At 48.1% G+C, this 22448-nt stretch overlaps 1 protein-coding gene across 1 annotated transcript; it reads right to left on the minus strand.

The window, feature by feature from the left end:
• Positions 1-357: 357 nt before the first annotated feature.
• On the minus strand, positions 358-3826 carry EVX1 (even-skipped homeobox 1). The gene is made up of 3 exons (XM_068152537.1): positions 3400-3826; positions 1648-1898; positions 358-888 (listed from the first exon to the last, which is right to left on the minus strand). Exons 1-3 carry the CDS (start codon positions 3824-3826, stop codon positions 358-360), a joined length of 1209 nt encoding a protein of 402 aa, XP_068008638.1.
• Positions 3827-22448: the final 18622 nt, after the last annotated feature.

A 22448-nucleotide genomic window follows, 5' to 3' on the forward strand; every position in this document is an offset into this window, starting at 1 on the left:
AGAAGTCTATCCATAGAATAGAAAGTCCCAGCTCATTTCTATAGGTTAACGAAGTGTATTTTATTCGGGTTGTTTTTCTTTCTCTTCCGTGCCTAAAATCCTTCTCAGAGATAAATCACTAGTCATTTATTTCCTTCATTGTCTTTTTTTTCCCCTTTGTAATGTAAATCCTTTCAAGATTAAGCTATTTTTAGTGTCTCTCTTTCTTTTTCTTTTTTTTTTTCTTTCTTATTTTTTTTTCCTTAGGTGTCCACTTGTGAGGAGAGAACGCGATTAAATAAACATCGACTGTAGGTACATGAACTCGAAGAGAAGCCCGGAAAAGTGGCGAGTTCTTAATAGCCCTGAGACGAAGGTTTATCTTGTTAAAGGTACTTCTTCTCTCTGGTCCAAGGAAACTGAGGTGGCTTTGCTCAGCACAGAGGGCGTGAAAGTGAGGAAAGAGTCAGTCCTGGTCGTGGCCGAACAGGTAAAGTCTGATCCGGACGGTCTCTGAGCCAGCCCGTTGGACTGGCCACTGTGGCAAGCCAGACAGGAGCATGGGTTACTCCCGGCGCTGCTGAGTCCATGAGTTGGGGCAGGGTAGAGAGAAGGATGCCTGAAGGCGCACAGCAGTTCTGGTCTCGGGTAGGGGTGGGAGAGGACCCTGAAGGTGTCCAGCGGTCTCAGGGGGGTACTGAAGGGGGTGGCAGCAGAGGCTGACGTGGCACCAATGCCCATGTGGGAGTAGTAGGGCAAGGGCAGGTGGGATGGGAACGGGTAGGGCAGGTTGCCGGTGGCTGCCGCGTGGCTCATCATGTAGGTGTAGAACGCCGGGTCTGCCGGGTGAGGCCAGGTCATGGCCAGGCGCTGCCGCTTGTCCTTCATCCTGCGGTTCTGGAACCAAACCTGAGGGAAGAGGGGAGGCGACAGCTGTCACCCGCCGCCTCCCCGCTCTGCTCCATCGTCGGCACCGACACCGGCCCCTGCCCCGCGGAGGCGCGGGCAGGAGCGGGTCTAGCGAGCCGAGACTGGCGCCAGCCCTCCCTCTCAGAGGGAGTTATTATCACATATGGAGGGATCAGTTAAGCCCCTATAAATCTACAGAGAGACCCAATGGAGCAGCCCTTTTAGGGTGCTTATTTTCCTTTTCTCCTTACTAGAGCTTGTCGTACTGACCGACACCCCAGCCCCCAGCCCCCGACACCGGGCGAATTCCAAAACTCTGCTTCCTTACTGCCGTTTTGAAGCCAGAACTACCTGGGATCCCTGTCGTCGTTTTTATTTTCGTGAGAACATGCTTTGGAAAAAGCAAACCAAAACGAGATATAAACAAGAGCTGCTACTGGCTTCCTCTTCCCTCCCTCAATAGCTGAGCGAGGTCTGAACTGGATTGATGGGAGGATTAAAAATAATCTGCTAGGGAGAGGTCGGATTAGCGATGCTGGCTGGGATGGCTTCGGGAGCCGTGTTCCCTCTCCCGCATTGCTGCTTGCTGCAGGGTGCGGGCAGGCCCAGTCTAAGGGGGCGGAGGGGGAGGCGGGGGAAAGGGGGGGAGCGGGAGAGGTAGGGGGGGTGCTGGCGAAGTGCTTTCCCGAATTTTGTAAGGAAGTTTGGCCATATAGATTTATATCGTGCTAATTGGAAACATGTCCGAACTGTGTGTACCTTGATGGTGGTTTCTGGGAGATTTAGAGCAGCCGCCAGTTCACATCTCCGGGGCCTGGACACGTAGTTCTCCCGGTAAAACTCCTTCTCCAGCCGGGCGATCTGCTCGCGGGTGAAGGCCGTGCGGTAGCGGCGCATCTGGTCGCTGGCGCTGCAGGCCAGCGAGCCCTGGGAGCCGCCACTGCCTCCGCTGCCTTTAGGGTGATCCCCCTCAGCGCTGGGGTTGCCCGCCAGACCTTCGGAGCACGGCCCTGCGTAGGGAGCCCGGAGCAGAGACACACGCTCGGAGGCGGGCAGGCATGGAGGGATGCTTACCGCATGCCTCCCCAGCGATCTCCCTTCTCCCCCCATCCCTCCCCAATAGCTTTTTCTGGGCCTGCCTGCACGTACTGAGGATGCTGGGGGGAGGCATCCAAGAGGGGCTGGGAGGGAGGTCAGGGAGACGGGGATGCAGTACCAGTTAAGGTTTTGAAGGATATTCTTTCACCCTGGCTGGAAGGCTACCTTCCCCCTCCCCAACATGTAGACCGCCTCGGGAGTGTCTGCTCGATGACCCTCGCTCGCTTCCCTCACTGTGAAACCGGAGGCAGACGCTGCAGCATCCCCCGGCCCAGAGCGGCTCAGAAAAGCAGGTGTGCGCTCCACCAGAGCCGCGGGGGCCGGTGGCCCTTTCCTTCATCTCAGCAAGGACTCAGGAGAGGAGCAGCCAGTAGACAGGCACCCTGCTCCCTCCGAGAGGGAGGTGAGGCCTCGGGGTCTCTCCGCTCAGCCTCCAAAACCCAGGATGTGATATTTGCAACGAGGCTCTAAGGGACGAGAGAGGACAGACAGCGCACTCCGTGCTTTCCAGCTTCTCCCTGAAGTGATGGAGGAATGGGGAATGTTGTTGTAGGGATAGGGAGGGGGCTTTGCCAGGCTGAGAAGGTGGGAATAAGGAGTGGGGGCAGGGGGAAAAGGGGCCTGGCCGCTGTGTTTGCTTTCAAATGCAACTCTCCCTCATTGTGCCTGAGACCAAAGGCAATTAATTCATTGGGACCATTTCCGAGCTGGCGCCACCGAGACATGGAAGTGACAAGGTAATTTGGACCTCTCCCTTCTTCCCAACACTTTTTTTTTTGTGATGTTGTTGTTGTTGTTGTTACCCAACGTGCAAAGTAGGATCTCACTGCCGCACTTGGTGCAAGCAGGAGTCGGCGAGAGATTTTTACGGTCTTAAAGGGCGCTTCCGCACTCGCCCGGGCACATTTCACCCTGCAAAACCACAAACCGCCCTTGGCCAGAAAATCCGTTTGATCTTGCTCACCCCCCGCGCTCAACACATACAAAAAAGCCCGCCGGTGTGGTGGATTGGAAGGGATTTCCTGGAGCATGCACTGTCCAGTCGGGGGGGAAGAATGGGGAAAAAAAATAAATAAATATGGAGGAGAGTAAATGGTGGTCTTAGCCAAGGGGGGTCCTACGGGACAAGCTGCAGACCTGATGCATCCACGGCGGGAAGCCTGGCACCCCCTCCAGGGACGCGGGGGCTGCCAGATGTCTTGTCCTCTGACTCCCAAACAAGCCTCCCGGTGGCAGGGAGCTGAGGAATCAGCCAGGAAAGGAAATCCCCCACACACACACACCCTGATTTCACTGCCCCTCGCTCAGCTGGAGGGGAAGATCCCCTTCGGCAGCCCCCTCCCTCCCCTCCAGTGCTACCCCCCCAGACCCGGCGCGGGTGGGGGGCTGGAAGCATGGGAAGTAGTTTGGTACCTTTGCTGTGCTGGTACTCGGTGCTCCCCGTCGCGCAGTCCGGGGTGCAGCTCACCTCGATTTCCTCATAGAAATCCGATTCGGTGTCCGAGCTGCTCTGCTGCCCTTTGCTGGAGGGGGGCTCCGCGGCGGGGGGCTGCTGTCCGGCAGAAAGCAGTGCTGCCGCGGCCGAGCGACTCTCCGGCACCGTCCCTGTCCCTGGCAGCACCTCCACCTCCTCTTCTCCTTCTCCTCCGCAACCTCCTCCTCTCTCCCGGGACGACAAGGAGCCAGGTCTGGGACTGAGGCAGTTCCGATGGATCATCTTCTCCGGAGGTTCTGAAGCGGGGCTCCCCACTGCTTCTGACAAATTAGGCACCCTCTTGCCAACTAGAGAGCCAAGTTGCGTCCCTTCCAGAAACATCACCATCTCCTTCCTGGTTTCCATTGTGTCTTTGCTTAAGGGAGGGGGGGAAAAAAATCCAGATATTTCCCCCCCCTCCCTCCCACTCCCGCCCCAGCCTTGTACAAACCCAGCAACCCCCTCCTGCCAATGCAGAGGAGCAAGCGGTGAGATAGGGTGACCTTGTGATGCGAGCGCTACACTCTGCTGTGCTGCTCTGGGAGGGATCACCATTGCCCTCTTCTTTCTAAGCTGTCATCCTCAATGGTGCAGTCGTCATTACAGTACCACCGGTGACGCCACACATTGATTGCCAGTGGATAAATAGAAACGTCTGCCATGGGGAAGATGAAAGGAAGAGCCGGAGCTAATGGGCTAAATGCGTGATGCACCAGGTGTAGGAGCTCGAGATGGAGACGAAAGTGTGAAGAAGAGATGCATATGGAACTGAGCTGCAAAGAGGCTGTAACATGCGGAGAGAGTTCCGCAGGGGGAAGCCTCGCCCGACAATTAAATAACCTTTTGACTGCTTTAAGCCACAATCTTGATGTAAAACTGAGGCGAAGATCCCCAGTCGCATCCTGGAAATGAGAAGATACGTACTCAAGCCTCTTCCTTGGCTGCACTTTTTATTGCTGACAATCAGCTTCCGCATAACTGCATATATAAGGCTTTAAGAATCCTTTGCAAACTTGAGGATAAGGAAATGCGCTGCTGTCATCTGAATGCAGAAACAGACTTTTTGTTCTTGTTCAATATCGGTTCTAGTTCGTATGACTGTTATGGCTTTCTGTTGACTAAAACGTTAGTTTAATTGGAAATGCGGTTACATAATTATTGTATTTTACACCTGAAAAGATACAACGACTTCACTTTTCGTAGCTATAGTTATTCTGGCTATCTGCTGTTTATCTTTTACTCTTATTTATTCCTTCTCAGTTTCCATTTGTTACATTATTCTTGCGCTTTTAAGAGGGTTTTATGTCTCCACCCCCCCTTCATTATTTTTGTATTAATTGTTTTGCACAAATTATTATCTGCTTTCAGGAGGAAAAACTGCAGAAAGGTCTGCCAAGAATAATCCAGGCTCAGAGAAATGCAAGTTATCAAGGCCAGAGCTTATGCCAGCTAGCAGATGTTAAAACAGAAACTACAAGAGCAACCATTTGGGCAGCGCTTGTTTGCAAATAAGTGACCTTGTGCTGTAAATATAGCGGCACACGTAGTGTCTTTGGAGTATTGTGATATTTCTAATGAGTGCGGCAAGTATCTCATCTCTAGTTAATATTGACTCACAAGTGTAGTGTCAAGTCATTTTCGCCATCTGTCGTAACAAGGTTGTTCTAATTTTTTTTTTCCTCGAAGTGTTATTGGCTAGTCAGGTTACAGAAAACGTTCAGCCAATTACATTCCCAACCCAGTAAGGAATTTACTGGCATATTTGAGGTGACGTTGCTTCGATGGGGAACATGCAGTGCAATGGGAAACACGCTGGGATTTTGTGTCCAGCCCTGTGAGAAAGACAGGCATGATGCAAGGAGGCAAACAAACAGAATCCCGGATCCGTTGGATGCATGGATTAAGGTGTGCTCCCAGAAATAAGCATATTGATTTCAGGGGGATAAAGTAGGGATTTTAACAGGGTTATCACCACTACTATCTCCCTGTGCAAACGTGTACACACACCATGCGCACACCACGCTCCACGCTGCGCGGTTTTCCATCACGTGTTATGCGTGCACTGCTCCCTAGCTTGCCAATATCTTGAAAAGTCGTAGCTAAATTCCCTTTTCCTTCTCTTCCCTTCCCGTCTTTAGACTGCTGCGTGCTCTTCCAGCCCCAGATGAGGACTCGCCGCCCACCCTTGCCGCAGCAGGGCTCTGCTCAGCAGGCTGTGCGAGTTTGGAGCCAGGACAGCAGGATCACGTCCGGCCGTTGCAGAAGCAGGCAATGGGTGGGTGGGTACACGGACGGATGGATGGATGGATGGATGGATGCATGGATGGATGAGGCAGTCCGGATTCACTGTCTGCCCGGCGGCCGCGGCACGCCTGCTCCCGCTGCGCACAGACACCGGGCCAGAGCTCATCCCACTTAGCGGAGCAGCGCAGAGCGGTGCGGAGCGGTGCGGCCAAGCAAGGAGAGATGGAGGGGGCACCAGCAGCGCTGTGTCTGTGATGCGCTTGTGTCGCTTCCCACGGCTGGCGGGATAGTCACTGCAGCTTGCCTGGGGGCTCGTTTCTTGCCCTTGGCACCTCCGGGGAGGGGAGGGGGGAGCCCCGTGGGAGGCCTGGCGTTTCCCCAGGCCCAGAGTAGCCCCAGCTTCCCAGGGAACCTCATGTCCAAGCTCCTTTCTAGCTCAGCCAAAGTAGCCGTGTTGGAGGAGGCTGGTTGTTGTCTGTGGCAGATGGAGACGGTTTCCCCGTTTCTACGAGTTTCGGGGCAGCAAATAATCTTTCTAAATAAAACTAACCAGGAACTGAATTCAGAGTAGGTGGAAGAGCTCCAAGAGCAGGTGGTGGAGATGACTGCCGGGAAGCTACTGGGAAATCCTATCTATGACAGGCTGGAGCCCTGCGGATGCTTCCCGTGGATTATGGTGACCAATACCCACAAATGTTATCATTTTCGTTTACAAGCCACGGCTGTCTCCTTCTTCATCCTATTCTTAGTACCTTCCCATCAGGGTGCCACTCGTCATGTACATCGAATCAAGGGTTTTGTTGAGCCCCAGGTAATGGTCATTGCCACGGACTGGCTCTCAATCAGTCCGCAGTAGTGGATCCACATACAGGCAGACACACAGTCCTGCACGCATACGTACGCAGTTATTTGCCAGGGTAAACACCGTGAGTTAAAGGCCCGAGTGGCGTCAAGGGGGGGAGGGGGGCGGGGGGGGGAGGAAGAGAGTGCCTCTGTTAGACTCGAAGTTTTGGGGTCAGTTTAGATTGGATTAGTACTAGCTTCTTGAAATGTCTGGTTTTATACCCCATAGGAAAATGCAACTGCGAGAGCCCCTGTTTAGTGTTTCCCACTGATCTGTCAAGCCCGATTTGAAAAGAGACTCTCATTTGTTAATTTCCCGACAGATTCAAAAGTGTATCTCGACGGGATTTTCTTTTCTTTTCTTTTTTTCCTTTCCTTTCCTTTCCTTTTCTTTTCTTTTTTTCCTTTCCTTTTCTTTTCTTTTCTTTTCTTTTCTTTTCTTTTCTTTTCTTTTCTTTTCTTTTCTTTTCTTTTCTTTTCTTTTCTTTTCTTTTCTTTCCTTTCCTTTCCTTTCCTTTCCTTTCCTTTCCTTTCCTTTCCTTTCCTTTCCTTTCCTTTCCTTTCCTTTCCTTTCCTTTCCTTTCCTTTCCTTTCCTTTCCTTTCCTTTCCTTTCCTTTCCTTTCCTTTCCTTTCCTTTCCTTTCCTTTCCTTTCCTTTCCTTTCCTTTCCTTTCCTTTCCTTTCCTTTTTTCTTTTCTTTTCTTTTTTCTTTTCTTTTCTCTTCTTTTCTTTTCTCTTCTTTTTTCTTTTCTTTTATTTTCTCTCTTCTCTTCTCTTCTCTTCTCTTCTCTTCTCTTCTCTTCTCTTCTCTTCTCTTCTCTTCTCTTCTCTTCTCTTCTCTTCTCTTCTCTTCTCTTCTCTTCCCTTCCCTTCCCTTCCCTTCCCTTCCCTTCCCTTCCCTTCCCTTCCCTTCCCTTCCCTTCCCTTCCCTTCCCTTCCCTTCCCTTCCCTTCCCTTCCCTTCCCTTCCCTTCCCTTCCCTTCCCTTCCCTTCCCTTCCCTTCCCTTCCCTTCCCTTCCCTTCCCTTCCCTTCCTTTTTTTTCCCCTGCCCAATCCAGACGGAGATTTAAAACCTATTAAGTCTAGCTTGCTTGGTCACAGCCAGGATGTCATAACTAGCCTCAAAACTTTCCACACCGATGTATTTATCCAATTTTACACTTTTTTTTTTTTTGGCTGATGCACGCTTCGTTCAAAAAGGGTAACGTGGCGATGTCAGCATTACCACGGCTGAAAGTGCCCGTGTGCGTGAGGCAAACAAAGCACACCCCACTTCCCAAAACAAGGAAATTCTAGGGAAAACAGGAGGACATAAAACAGTGCTAGGGTGATATAGCCATAAATCAGACGTTTCTCTCTAAAGTGCTGAGCGTAGAGAAGGAAAGATAACACTGCTTACCCACAGGATATTTATTTTCCTTTGACGGTCAATAATGCGTCAATAACTTTTGATCCATACTGTCCAGTTAGGACTGAGAATCTACCGTGCGCTTTCAGTTTCCCAGGAAGGAAAAAAAAATGAAAGAAAAGAAAAGGGGGGGAAAGGAAAGGACAAACCAAAAACCTCACCCTCAAGTCTTGTCCTCTTTAAAAAGGGAAGAAAGTTTTGACATCTCGTGTAGTAACAATTTAGTGCCGCAGAAACCGGTACGTGGTGCCAAGGGGTGACCAAACTAGAAAGACTATTTTAGATTTTTTTAATGGGTAGTGTTAACAATAATGGCGTAATTATCACTGTTTTATTAAGGCTATTTTTTACGACATGGTTAGAGCTGGAAGCTTTGGGAAGAAGAGAATAACAGGTGCCTTATTTCGGGGTGTGAAGACAAGATGGTACAATGACAGCACATAACACCCTAAGTGGTGTTTAAGGAAAGAGAGGACAGAGCCGTGAGTGGGATGTGCCTAGGACAGCATGTAATGGTATTTACAGGATCCCATACAGGACACGTTTCTGCCTCTGTGTAGCTCTGAATGTCAGATCTCGGCATCTCTACAGAGAATATCTGCCTGTTCGTTTATTAATTTATTTATTTATCTATTTATTTATGTGTTACCTGTTGTCTACCCGAAGCAGCGCTTCCCTGCCACCGCAGGAGGCTCGGGAAATTTTTACCTTGTTAAATCAAAACCTGGGGGAAAGGCGGGGGGAGTTGAAAGGGGCCGGTTCCTGCTCCTAGAACGTTCAGGATAAATTTGTCTGTGGAAACTAGATCTGCTGCTGTAGACTGCAGTGAGTAAATCGTACAGGAATTTGGGCTTTCGATTTCAATTGCTAGCGCTTCCAGACGCATCGAGAGCCGTACCACTGTGGTAATCTTTTAATGTGAGAATGAGCAGTAGAGACACGATCTGTGTGATGAATTATCTGATTCAAAATCAGAAGAGTACTCATGGTATGAATTTAATTCGGTGGAAAGCATAGGTAAAAGAAAATCGACAGCATTTCAGTGGCTCCCGTGTCAAGGTGGGGCTTCTTGGAGGTCGTTTGGCTTTTTTTCCTTCTTACATTTGATTCAACAAGAACTGAATCCGGAGCCCTCCACCCCCGTGGGTAACTGTATCGCCTGAGACCTGATCCTCCAAAGCACCTGTCACAGAATCACTGAGAGGCTTCAGGAGGTCTTTAGGTGCCCAAAAGAAGATCCTTAAAGGGGAGATGTAGCATCACCAAGAGAACACTGCCGAAATGTCAGAGGGGAACACCAAGCTTTTCACCGCATTTAATATGTTGCTCCAGAAGTGCAACGGTGTGTTTCCCTTGTGTTTTCCTCCTGTACACAAACCTGCCCCTTTTTTTCCCATCCCTCTTCCCCAGCAGGAATTAACCTAGAGAGGGAAACCCACGCTCACAAACTCGTGTAAGGGCTCGGTTTGCTGAAACTCCATGTCCCGCATTATTCAAATACAACGAAATCAGAGAGGAGGGGTGATGCCGGAGGGGAGGCGGATCCCGCCGGGAGCCCGTGGATCAGCCCTGCTGTTATCCCCGCCGCGCCTCCGGGCAGGCGGCAGAGCCCTGGAGATATTGTCCACGGCCCTTCCCGGAAGGAAATGGCTGAACGAGGAGCGTCTGCAGTGCTCTGTCATCGGTGCCTGCCGCTAACAAACAGAGCAGGACGGAGCTGGCGGGTGCCTGCGCCCTCTTGCAACCCTTGCTTTCCAGCTCTGCTGGCCGAGGTTTGCCTGGTCTAGGTCCAGGTGCGCCAAATCCCAGTATTTTTACTGGGGTGAAGATAATTCCGTATCGAGCCTTATCAGCAAGTATGAGCAAGGGCATAGCTGTGATTCGGTACACTGGAGTGCTGGAAATGTAATCCCCATCGGCTCCACCTACAGAAAATGGATGCAAAAGTCCCAGCTCGTATACTGGACCCTGGGGACCCATTTCATCCCTAGGGAGGCAGTAAGAACTCCCTACAGAAAGTTCCTTTGAAGCTACGGGTGTCCCAGGGGTACAGGATCTGTTGAGGGACCTCTCTCAATTAGTGAACTGCCATAAGTGGGTATCTTATTCCAAACGTTCAAGTGTGTGCCTCTTGTAATGAAAGGGTAATTTATTTTATTTGAAAAGGAGCAGATATGACCCCATGGGAAAAAGCTGCAGACATGTGTAAAGAGACTCTGCTTAATATGACAAGGAATGGAAATGTATATGTGAAACAAACAAATTAAAAGCAGGAGAAGAAGATTGTTGTTGGTTTTGCTTTGTTTTTTTGGTTTTGGTGGGATTTGTTTGTTTGATGGTTTGGTTTGGGTTTGGTTGGTTTGTCTGTTTGCTTTTGGGTTTGTTTTTTTCTACTAAAAAAGGGAAATCCAGCCACCTAGGATAGGGCAGGCATTTAATGACTCCTCAGTGAAGCTCAGTGTCCTGAATAAAAAAGAATATCAGCAAAACTGCAGAAGAATTGTTAATTTTGGTCCATCCCTGCCTCATTCAAACTCTCACCAAAACAAACACACGTAAAAGCTCAAGTATGGACCTGGAGGCCATGCTGAAGGAAAATATTACCTAGTTTTTCCTGTGAAGAGTTAGGCATTAACCCCTGACCTTCCAGTCACACCTTCAAACAACTTCATCTGCATCTAGCCAAGCTGAAACAGCATCAGCAATTACTGTGGAGCATTCTAACAGCAGTTTTGGCTGCATGGTTGCTTTTTGGCTTGTACCTCTCTGCATAGCCTTCAAGCAAAGGGGATCCACATCTACTGGCTGAGTCTGTCTCACAAACACAAAACACCCATCCTGACTCTCTGAGAAGTGGTCAAGTGCTTCAACACTACTGCCTGGCTCAAAACAGCCCAGGTTTGCATCCTGATTGCTGAATCTCTACTGCCTGCCTCACCATCCCCTGTCTTTGAAATCTGTGTTCCTCTGGAGAAGGGCAGAGGTGGCTGATGGTCAAGGTGAGCATGGAGAAGCAGAGAATGTGCACTGAGCAAAGATAATGACCCCAATGACCTGTGCTGATGGGGACCCTTCTCCCATGGCTCACTGATGTCCTCTGCACTGTCAGAGCTCATCTCTGGACACATCATCCATGTCATGCCCTGGCCTGTGACATAGTAATCAGGGCAAAAGCAAAGATGCAGGAAACTTTCACAGCAAGTCATGGGCTTCTGCCAGGGAGCACTAGGTTCAGCCCAGAAACTTGTAGGAAATTCTGAGTTTGTCTAAAAAACTTACATTAGGGTGAATAAAATTCCTGGAAGCAGATGCATCTATTCTTTGGTTGATGCATACTTACGTAGAACCCAGAAATTTTGCTGGAACTATTGACTGATTTTAATCTTGGAAACCATTGTGCAGTATTAATAGCTTATAACAAATGTTGCTGTTGAGTTTTTCAGTCACTAAGGGCCAGAACCAGTGAAAGGATGAAGTGAGTAAGCAAGCCACCTGAGTTACCCAGCACTGTAATAGAACCACATTAATCCTTCGAGACACACATACCAGAAATGCAGAATGTTACCCTGGTGTGTGCCAGTCAGTGTCCCCCCCCCGTCCTTGGGCACAGTGCTCTTTGCCAGGGAAGACTCATCTTTCAGGCCTCCTGCTTCCCTGGCTTAGCTGAATGAGGGAAAATCTGCCTTCTCATGGATCCTGAGGCAGGCCCAACCTTGACCATGTTGCTCCTAGACTTGAAGAGAAAACTGTGGCCTCTGTGAGAGACAGTCACAATAGAGTTTCTGCCCAGGCAGTCCCATGAGATAAAGTGGACCCCCCTGGCATAAAGTGGGGGTGCTGGTCCTGGGGAGAGACACCACAGCTGCAGCAGGGCTGAAAGAGACAGATCACCATGTTTCTGCTGGAAATCGGGAGCAGATTGGCATTGTGTAGAGAGAAAAATCTGGAGACGTTAATGCAATTGCCTCTTGAGTTGCCTGAGAATTGGCGTGAGAAAAGATAATGTTAGAAGCAAAGCCCAAGTTCCAGGGCATTTGTTGTTTCCAAAAGAAGAAATGAGCAAACTGGGAAACTGTGTCAGAGAAAGACAAGGGCTTGTTTTCTCAGACAGGGCAGTACTGGGCAAGCCATGGCTAGTAATGTGAAAGCTGCAGCAGGTAGCATGGCATGCAGACAGGGTCAGCTGCTCACTCCTGCACTGTGTATCCCATGATGTCTGGCTTTATTTATTGCTGGCTCGTTGCACGCACCTTTAGAGTTTCATCTCCCAGGATCTCTCTCCTACGTCCCAGGCAAGCCACATCGACAAAGAAAGTGAGGAGCGAATACACCCTAGCCCTGGGCGTGTGGGGACCTAGAGGGGGACGGGGACCCTGATTTACACGGCCAGCTCAGACTTGCGCACCGCCCCCTGCTTTCCCTGCTGTTCCTTCCCGCTCCCCGGGCTACATCCGCCCTCTTCGCACCGCCGATGGCGACATCCCCCTCCCGAGCTCCCGGTCGGCGGTCCCTGGCTGTGATCACCTCGGCCCTACATTAACTGCTGTCTTCTTGCGCCCCCCACTGCTGATGGGGCGCAGAGATGAAAGGAGACAAGCCAGCCCGCTCGCCCTACAGGGTCCTTTTTTGTTTGTAGGGGAGGTTGTGTGTTTTTTTTGTTGCTGGGTTTTATTTGCTTTGTTGTTTGGGGTTGGTTTGTTTGTTTGTTTTTCTCGTGCCAGGGAAACGTACGGAAGAAGGAGCAAGGAGAACAGGCAGCATCTCCCACGGCTCCTGCCCGGGTGCTGGGACTCGGGAGATTTTCCCCGCCCTCCTCCCACGGACAGGGAAGGAGCCACTGGGGCAGCGGCCTGCCTAGCGTCCGGGTGGCATCAGCACCGCCCTGCCCCTTCCTTCCCGGGGGCACAGCCCACAGACCGCGGCTGATTCACTGTTCGTTCAGAGATGACATCATCCTCATCAACATCATTCCTCTAGTTCAAGAACGTTTTGTCCATTCCAATTTCAACCACACCCAGTGAGAGAAATCGCTGTTGCAGGTAAAACCTGTAGGCGATCGATTGAAACATTCCCTTCGGGAGTGGTAGCCGGGGAATGTCGTGGCACACGCCAGCAGCTTGGCAACCTGGTACTCTGCTGCTCTTGGAGGGCCTCCTAAAAATCGATGTTTCCCACGGGCAGCCAAGGGTTTAGATGTACGAGGCATGAATACATTCTATTAAATACACCTCTGTGTTTTAATCACATTCATTGACTTCTCAGACGTAATATGCCATCCGCGATTAGATCCATGGTGTGTGCCATATACCACATCTCATCCCACGTGTGTGCGTGTATATATATATATATATATATATATACACAAACGAAAAAGCACATATTTATGACATATCTGCATATATAGACACGTTCTTCCCGTCCTTGTTGTCCCATTAAAATCCAGTTTCGAAAAATCTGCTCAAATCCGGAAAGACCACATTGATGCGCCAGTACATGCCTCCTACTACGGGTGCACAGCAACCTGTAGGAGTTTTTAATTTCCAGTCCACAAAACTCGTTTTGAATGCTTTTAGTCTTGCTGCCAACCACCAGTTAAAAAACAAATAATTAAATATGTATATATATAATAATTAAAGCATGTAGAACACATCCCATGCGCTGCTCCTTTCTCATTTGATGCATGGATACGCCTTTCTCACCGTTTCTCCCATCTCTCCCCGTAGGAAACACGAACGACTTCACCGGATTAGCTGCCTTTCCTGGGGCTCCCCCGGGCGCTGAGGGCCACCCGGAGGCCGGGAGGGTGATGGGACTCGCCACCGCACACGCCCAATCCCCGGGCGTGAGTAGGAGCACAGTCCCTTGGGAAGAACAGAGCTCCAGAAAAGGCGAGCGGAGGCACTCACGCTTTAAACAGGTTTTCACTTGCTTTTGCATTGCAGCAGGTTCATGGGCCCTTGAGATGCGTGAAGGCCGCCCCGCGTGCTCCAGTTTTCGCCGAACCACGTTTCGCTGAGGCATCTCGGATCCTCTCCCGGATCCCATCTCCCCCGTCGCAAAGAAACACTCTATGAAGAAGGAGGGGTGTGTATGTGTCTGGGGGGGAATCTGCGTTATTTGTGCTTCCCAAATATGTTTCCTTTCAGACACTGGGGATCTTCAGCAGAATTCCAACCTATCCTTCACCATAGGCATGTTTCTTGGGGAAAAAAAAAAATCAAATAAAAGCAAACAAACGAACAAACATTTAAAATTCCACACGACTTGGAAAGAAGAAGCAGAATAAAATGTTTCAAAGAGAGCCTGCGGGCCGGGAGCTCCAGGTTTGCCCCCTCACGGGCGGCTGAACCTGTGTGGGTTTTGCACTGGGGAGATCAAAACGAAAACCCACTCAGACAGTGAACCCCAGGCGGAGTGGTCTGAGCTCTTGGCCCGCCGTGCTCCACTGTATCCCCTCTGCCGAGGCAGCGGGAGAGATGCTGCTCACCTTTGCAGAGGATGGGGCATTTTAACTGTGCAGCTTATTATTTCACATATTCCGCCAGCAGAGATAGCGAAACGGTGCCCTGAAGTGGCAGATTTTCAGGCAAGAGGGTGCAATGAAGTCCCTGCCGCATTTTTTTTCCCACCGGGCTCTGGCACGAAGCGGCTTCAGCACCTCCAGCCCCGGCCAGGAAGGAGCGGGCGGCCCCCGGAGCCCTCAGAAGCTTCCAGCCTTTGCCTACTTCGGTCCTGGCACGGCGCTGCGGAGTGAGCCGTCCCCTTTGAAATGGGTACATCGCCTCCTTCAGGGGTTGTTTTGAGAAAGTGGGGAGTAAACCAGCTTCACGGTGGTCTGGGGATGGGGACGGGTAGGAAGAAATCTCTCTCCTCAACCCTTGTCCTCTGCCTTCGGGCAGTTGCTATTCCCCGCACCAGTCCCCAACGCTGGTAGGTGGCTGGTCAGGGCTGTATTTTCCCCATCAGGACCCCGAGCACTCCCAGTGTAGAAAAGATAATTACTGATGATCTTAATATAAAGAATCCTATGAAGATCCAATTCCTCTGAAGCTGCAAGAGTATCCCTAGATTCAATGTCCTCCATCTCCCTTCAGTAGCCACATAACCCACTTGGCTGTTTGGCAGCATTTCTTTGCCCAGGAGCATATGGGCAAAGGTGATGGGCCAGGGCCTATGCCACGGTCCTAGTGCAAATATGTCTAGAGCCTGGCTTCCATGATCCCTCTGCCTTGGGTGTAGCAGCAGGAATGATCTCTCTCTCCTGCAAGCCCTTCCCCAAACGTCAAAAATGCCAAACCAGAACTGGTTTGCTTTTATACTGCCCAAGAAAAGGCTGATTTCCAAACAAATGGTGGGGCTGTTAAATTTTCTGCCCTAGGGTTTGCATCCTGCAGAAAATCATGGAAGGGAGGTACCAAAACCATGTATCCAAGGTGGCTGCCACACACAGAACAGAGTAAAATAGCCATCTTCCCCCTTCTTTCTTTATTTTTTTTTAATGACAACATCACTATGTGTGCTTGTATAATCCTCAGTGATTTCACAGCTCCCCATGGTAATATCACCAGAGTGACTCTTATGATTTCCTCCACGCCTGCACAGTTTTAGATTTATAGGTCTCTTACATACTCATTCACAGAAATAAAAAGGGTGGGAGTGGAAAGGACTTGATTTCTGGCTGCTCTCTGAGGTTTCCATGCCAGATCCGTGCAAGATTGAGGGCTTCAGAAATGCGGGTTTGTAAACCAACCCCTGTACTGATTGCACACACTTTAGGAAGTTAGGCACACATTGGGAGGCACACAGGAGCACACAAAGTCATGCCTAAAGAAGGGTTAAAATTTGTTGAAGTGCATACTGTAAAAGGGAAAAGAAATATTACCTCAAACCCCAAAAAATCCCAAATGGTCTTGAAAGAATCTCTGTATGACAGATGCATTAATCCCATATAATAACCACTCTGGTGCCTGCTAGGTCAAAACTCTTCCAGTGCTAAGAAATCTGAACTTTGTGTGGATTAGGATGAAATCAAATGGGTATATCAGCATGAAAATTGGACAGTGGAAAAGCAGCTGCTGTGAGGGCAAAGGGTCTGAGTTATCCAAAGGTTTGGGCTCAATCCAGCCATCACCAACTGAAGGGAAACAAATATAAATGGTGCTGATAACAGGGAATGGGAAAAGTGTCCTAAACTTGATAGTTCTTTGAGTAGAAGAGAATTCTTAATTCATCTTTCTCTACAGGGATGTTACTCTGCTCTTTTTACTCCTCCACAGCTGGGCATCTGCCAAATGTGCTCTTGCTGATAACATAACATTTAATGAGAGCCTCTCTCTACCTCCTCCACAAGTGAGGTGGAGTGAAAGTGGTCTGGAACATAAGCCAAATCCCCATTTCTGAGATGGGAGCACATGCATGAGTTAAGGTGTTCCAAATGAAAATATAGTGTCTTCCAAGACCTGTAAGGAGGTAAAAGCACCAACACCACATGAATGGTGGATAAACTGCCCAAAACCTCCATTCTACATGTCATCAAGCCTTTACACTAGTAAGAGATCCTTCATAAAGAACAGCAATCTCTTACCAACACTGAAGAACTGGAGTTTCCAGTGTGCAAATATCTCTTTTTCAGATGTGCTTTGAGGGCAGTAATTAAAGGATTAGACCTTCCTTCTCTCTCTGCCTCCTGTCTCGTAAGCTTTGCACACCCTTTGTATGGTTGAAATTCAAGCAACTTAAATGATTAGTACATGTCACAGTGAATATAGTGGTGGGCATTTGCATTGGACTTACCAACATTTTTCAGAGGGGTTGCATACAAAATGACACCAGAACACTGAATTTCAGGTGCCTGACTACCACACAACAGAGAAGGTGGATCTGGCCTATGAACCAGGCAAGTTCACAGAGTCATTTGTTCTTTGTAATCTGTAGAATTTGAGTGATACATCTTAACTGACAGAGCTGTTCTTGATGAAATGTGTGACTGGAGGGTAAAGACCTGTTCATAAGTAGAAATGCTGAAGAATGTCCACTAAGGGCTTGTTGCTCCACTTCAGAGCTACACTCCATCTTGGCCCAGGTGAATTTCCTTGTTAGACAAACCCGTGTTTGCAGTGGAGATAAGGAAGAACACAGGAACTTCTCCAGAACAAGAATGTTCACATTTGGAGGTACTCCTGGAGGGCCCTTGTTTTAAACTCAGTTTCCTTCTTAATTTGCATGAGCTATCAAAAGTAGACGCTCATTATCACTGTGTGATCCTTTCAATAACTTCCTAGTTCACTGGAAGTGTAATCTGTTGGTTTGCACAAAGTTCATCTAATCTGAATGTAATGAGATGAGATTCAGCTGACATAAAGGGCTTCCACTAGTCTCCACGTAGGTTCCCAGCTCAAAACACAACCCAGACCACCTCCACATAGAGGCTAGATACTAATTTACTTTGAAATTGAGAAGGTCTTGCCTGAGCAGGGAGGACCAGGTCACCCCCAGTGTGCCTGACAGGCAACATAAGCGATGGTGATGCACTCAGCTGCAAGTTACCATGTCACAGCTATGACAGAACACTTGATGAACATGTCACCTTTTAGCCCATTGCAATGAAATGGTAAATAGGTTTAGAGAAACCACTGCTGGAACACATTTATTCATCTCTCTGATTCCTGAGACCTGACAGCTTTGCTGACAAGGTAGAAGAGATCTTGACCTTCAGCTGCTTCATTCACAGCTACTCTTATTAATTAACCTAACATTACTTCAGTTTAAATTAACACACCAGACACCGTGGCTGAGGACTGCCCACCCCCCCTTTCTTTTTAACAGCTGGAGTGAAAACAGCAGTAGCCCCATCATCTACATCAGCTAAATTCAAAATGAATCACCAGTCACATGTCTCAGTGCTCCTGTTCATACTTGCACCCACTTAAGTATCTAATTTCTTTATCAACAGATTTTTAATCAGCCAGAGGAAAATCAATATACTGAGTTTATAATGGCTCAGGAATAGGTATGTCACCTCTTGTACAGTTCCACCAACCATCACTTGCCTCTTATCCTGTGCAACTGTATGGACAAAACTTCAGTTGAAGTGACAGAGGGTTTTGCCATAGTCAGGACATGAATTCTCCACAACAAATCTGCTCCCACATTATATATGCTCCTGTAGCCTTGTTCTCCCACTGTTTCTGACTCTCACATTGCAGTTCTCCCATGTAGCCCATTCTGGTTCATTCAGAGAGCAGAAGCTGTGGCAGCATTTACATGGCACTCACTCTGTGTCCTGTTGTGCAAGGTATTGCAGAGCTGCTCCAAAACATGCTAAATCACATTCCAGCAGTGACTGATTCCGTGACACAGATTTGGGACAGGACCTCACGACATATTTAACTGTTTGGAGAAGGCTAGTTTTTATGCCAGAAAACAACCTACTGTTTAGATGTCACTGGAGTGTGGATGATGAATTTAGGAGAGTGGCAGCCAGGAAATCTGGAGTTTTCTTCCTGCCTGACTGCTGGCTCTGTGGCCTTGGGCAAGCCCTAATCTTTCCAACTCTGCTTCCCAGACTGTAAAAATAGGGGTAATATTAGTTACTTCATGGTGCTGACTGCAGCAGTGATCAGTTAACATTTTTTTTCTGGGGTAAAAAAAACTTGGAATATTATTTCCTGTACTGTTTTGAAGAGGAATAAATGTCCTTGTTATTCATATTGATATTTGAAGGGTAATAAGATAAGAGCAAGATCCACTCCCCCCCTTACCCTGTTCATCAGGATCACTTTACAGCACTCCTCCAAGAGTCTTTCTTTGGATAAGGGACAAATCCAATTTGTAATCCAATTCATCTGCTTGGGGGCATCCCAGGCATTATACAGCTGCTGTGCAATATCTGAAGTGGAAACAACCCAGTTTTCACTACAGCAGATTTTAATTGGAAGAAAACCTGATTTTTAAACGACAAGCTTCACACATGTCTCTCGATTTTGCATCACTTTTTCTTTTCCCCCATTTTTATCACTAGGAAGTTTCTCTTTTCTCCATCTCAGGACATCAGAATTGAACTCCCAAAATACTGCAGATCAAACGTCTTTGTTTAAGATATGTTGTTTGCTGTCAGCTCTTTCCTGAATCACCTGGCTCCTCTGGCTCTTCAAGCAGATGTTAGTCAGGTAAGCTGATGACATCTTGTGTTTCCCAATATACTCCAGTGTTCAGCCATCATCTCTTTTCCTACATTTAGATGGAAAACTCTGCAGGGCAGAGGACATCTCAATGTTCTTCACTTTCTACCCGCACCATAAACTGAGTCATGTTTGCAGTGATAAGGAGCAATAGTAATAATAGTAATGAAAATATATGATTAAGAGATTGATAGCCCTAACAATTCCTTGTCACTGGAGCAGTGCCCGGGAGGTGCTCCCTACCATCAGCCTGCTCCAGCTGCAAGCCAGTCTGGGTCTGCCTGATCCATCAGGCCCATTCTAAAGCAGGGGCAGTGCTGGCATTCCTGGCCACTGATGCTCTGGTATTTTATACAGTGGGGCGTGAAGCTAAGGACTCAACCACCGTTCCATCTCTCTAAAGGTGACAAATATTTTCTGTCGACAACACCACTGCCTGTCTCTATAGCATTAAGTAAATCTGAAATAGAACCCAAACCCTCTATAAAAATAATGTAATCCTCCAAGATCTGTAACCAACGCTTTGCACTCTTCTGTTCTGTTGCAGATTTTACTGCAAGGCTTCATAGGAAGACATTTGCTTACACCCACATCCTGGGTAGGACAGTGCTGTCTGGAGAAAGCCACAGCAAAGCTATTAAAACTTAAATTTTGTGGAAAACAGCCTTTCTTGTTAATTCTGTAGTCTCCAGTTTCTCCCATTCCATTTCCCTTGATTCCAGGCCCTCCCTGTCATTGCTCCTGTGGCGCCCCTATGCACTAGCTGGGAGACCATAACAGAGCTTGCATCTCTCATGTAACAAGGAGTTGCATGACAAAGAACGATACAGCCCAAGTTTTTGTCTAGATTTCCCACAGAAGTACTGATGCTGGTTTCACAGTGCCACACACGAAAAGTCTGAAACTGCAATACTCAGCCAAAAAAACCCCATTCAATTTCACAAAAGTGGTTAAACAGATCGCTGCAGAGTGACTGACTTGGAAGACACCAAATAACCTGTTTGGAAAAGCCTTGCAATGTTGGAATACAACCCCCTGATATGTCTCTACCAGATGGGAAAAGGAACTATTCCAAGGACATGAGGTGTTTGCAGAAAGGTGTTCAAGCCTTTGACTGTGACATGGTTAGTGTTACATGGCTGTGGGCAGATATTTGGTTGTGTGGTTGCAGATGAACAGGATTTCTGGGTTTGTGTTTTTAACAAGGTGCATGCATGAACTGAATAAAAAATTGAGGCAGGGAGAGGGAGAAGCAGCTGCTGGGGCTGACGGCCACTGATCCTTTCCATGTGAGAGGGTAACCTTTGGTAACCCTGGCCCCATGTCATGTGACAGGGCCAGGAAATAAACCCTGGGCTCTTACCAGCACTCCTGTGTGTTACACCTTTATTACAGTGATGACAGGTTGATGGCTACACTGAAAGGTCCTTTTCCTTTGGGGAAATGTCCAATGTTCAGCTTTATCCGTCTATAAATGCTGTCTAAGTAGTGTAGGGTCGCCGGGAAAGGTTCCCACTGCCTCCCCACCCCTACCCCGCCGACCTAAAGACTGTGTCTGGAAAACAGGGCCCTCACTTACCTGTCAAAATCCACTAACTCACTGTCACTGTGGTCAGCTTTCTCCTCCCTGGAAGTGGAGAGAACTTACCTCCATGGAAGCCTTTCAAAAGGATCCTCCTTTCCTCCACTTTTCCCATCCTTTTCATTTCATCCTGATCCATCGTACTAAAACATGTCAATCCCTGTGTGCTTTTCTTGAGTCTCGGGAGAGATTATGGCAGAGATGCTCCATTGTAGACAACTCTTCTGGCAAACTGGAGAATAACCTAGCAGTTCCTCAGCAGTTTCCTTCTCTGCTTTCCTTTCTGCAAATTACATTGTTAAGGGCTCCTAATACGCTGCAGGGTTACTATAAACACAGATTCCGCAGGGGTATAGGGAAAAAAATTAGCTAAGAAAAAATCAGGAGTTAACTGAAGAAAGAAGAGGCTAGTCACAATTTGTGACCTCACAATTTTTGTCAATGTTATTATTATTTCTTTTATTCCACCCCTCACACCCCCCAGCTCTCTTTTAATTACCACTCGTGGGAAAGGTAAGATGACCAGGTTAATAATTCTCAGCACCACAACAAGTGGTAGAAACGAGTCTAAACTGGAGACCCTAAAAGCTTTCTCTTTGCATAAGATGAATTTATAGCTTGGAAACTAAATATTTGTTCAAAGAACCTTTGGAGGTGTTTCAGCACACAGGAGAGATTAAGTAGCAGATTAAATATTTCGTTTACATGTGATATGCATGGCATTAAGTCCTATCTGAATTCTTCACCTGTTTTCTGAAATCCTTTGACAAACACAGGACATTTCACCTCACTGTTGTTATTTTGAGCAGCATTCAGGCTCATTCAATTATTTTGTGTTCCTGTGTGGAAGTGTCCTGGGAAGGAAGCAGACTCTGGTCCCTCAGGCAAGCACCACAGCCTGCAGGTGGGTGTAGTCCTTTGGCAGACCTTTCCAACACTCAGCTACCGAATACAGATGGGGCTTCACCCAGGAAACTAGATCTGGTACCAGTGGGCATGCAGATGCTCTGAAGATGAGCTCCATAGGAATAGCTATAAATAGAACAAACAATCAAACAAGCAAGCAAATGGCATTCCACGCCATAGGAACTCAGTGAAGTTTCTCCAATGGGAACAGTGTCTAGTGATTTGGGGGCTTCTCTTTGCTCAGTGCAGTATTTACTTCTGCACAGCAAGCCACGTAACACAGACTTTATTAGAGACATTTCCAAGTTCGGGGCTTTCTTTTTCTCGTAACTCACAGAGCCATCATGAAACCATGATCTACATCTTACTCAACCAAAGCTTTTCTGTGCTATAATTGCTACAAACCGACCCATTTTGCTATGCATAAGTCTGAAACTCTCTGCAAAACCGTGTGGCAGAGCTCCCTCCTGTATGCACATTTGTGCACACACACGCTCTCTGCTCCTAGTTGCCAACAGGAAAGGAGAGAGCATTTCTGTGCTGACAATGAACTGATTATCTCCCCCACAGTCTGCTTTTGAAAGAAGTACACTTAGGTTCAGGGGATGATTCCAAGGTAGAAAGTAAGCATGCAGATTTGTACTCCATCTATAATTTATTAGAACAATGTTATTCCTTCCTTGTACTTCTAATAGAAAATATTAAAACAGTACCAAATGTGACTTTGGAAAGGGGTTTTATTCTTTACGCCCTAAATGCCTCAACTTAATATTTTAGGTGGCACACAAGCTGTGATCATAAAACGAGTTTTACTGGGAAGCCATG

This window comes from Melanerpes formicivorus, unplaced genomic scaffold (genome assembly GCF_026170545.1).
Source record: "Melanerpes formicivorus ecotype bairdi unplaced genomic scaffold, bMelFor1.0.p_v2 SCAF_23, whole genome shotgun sequence".
NCBI classification, from domain to species: Eukaryota; Metazoa; Chordata; class Aves; order Piciformes; family Picidae; genus Melanerpes; species Melanerpes formicivorus.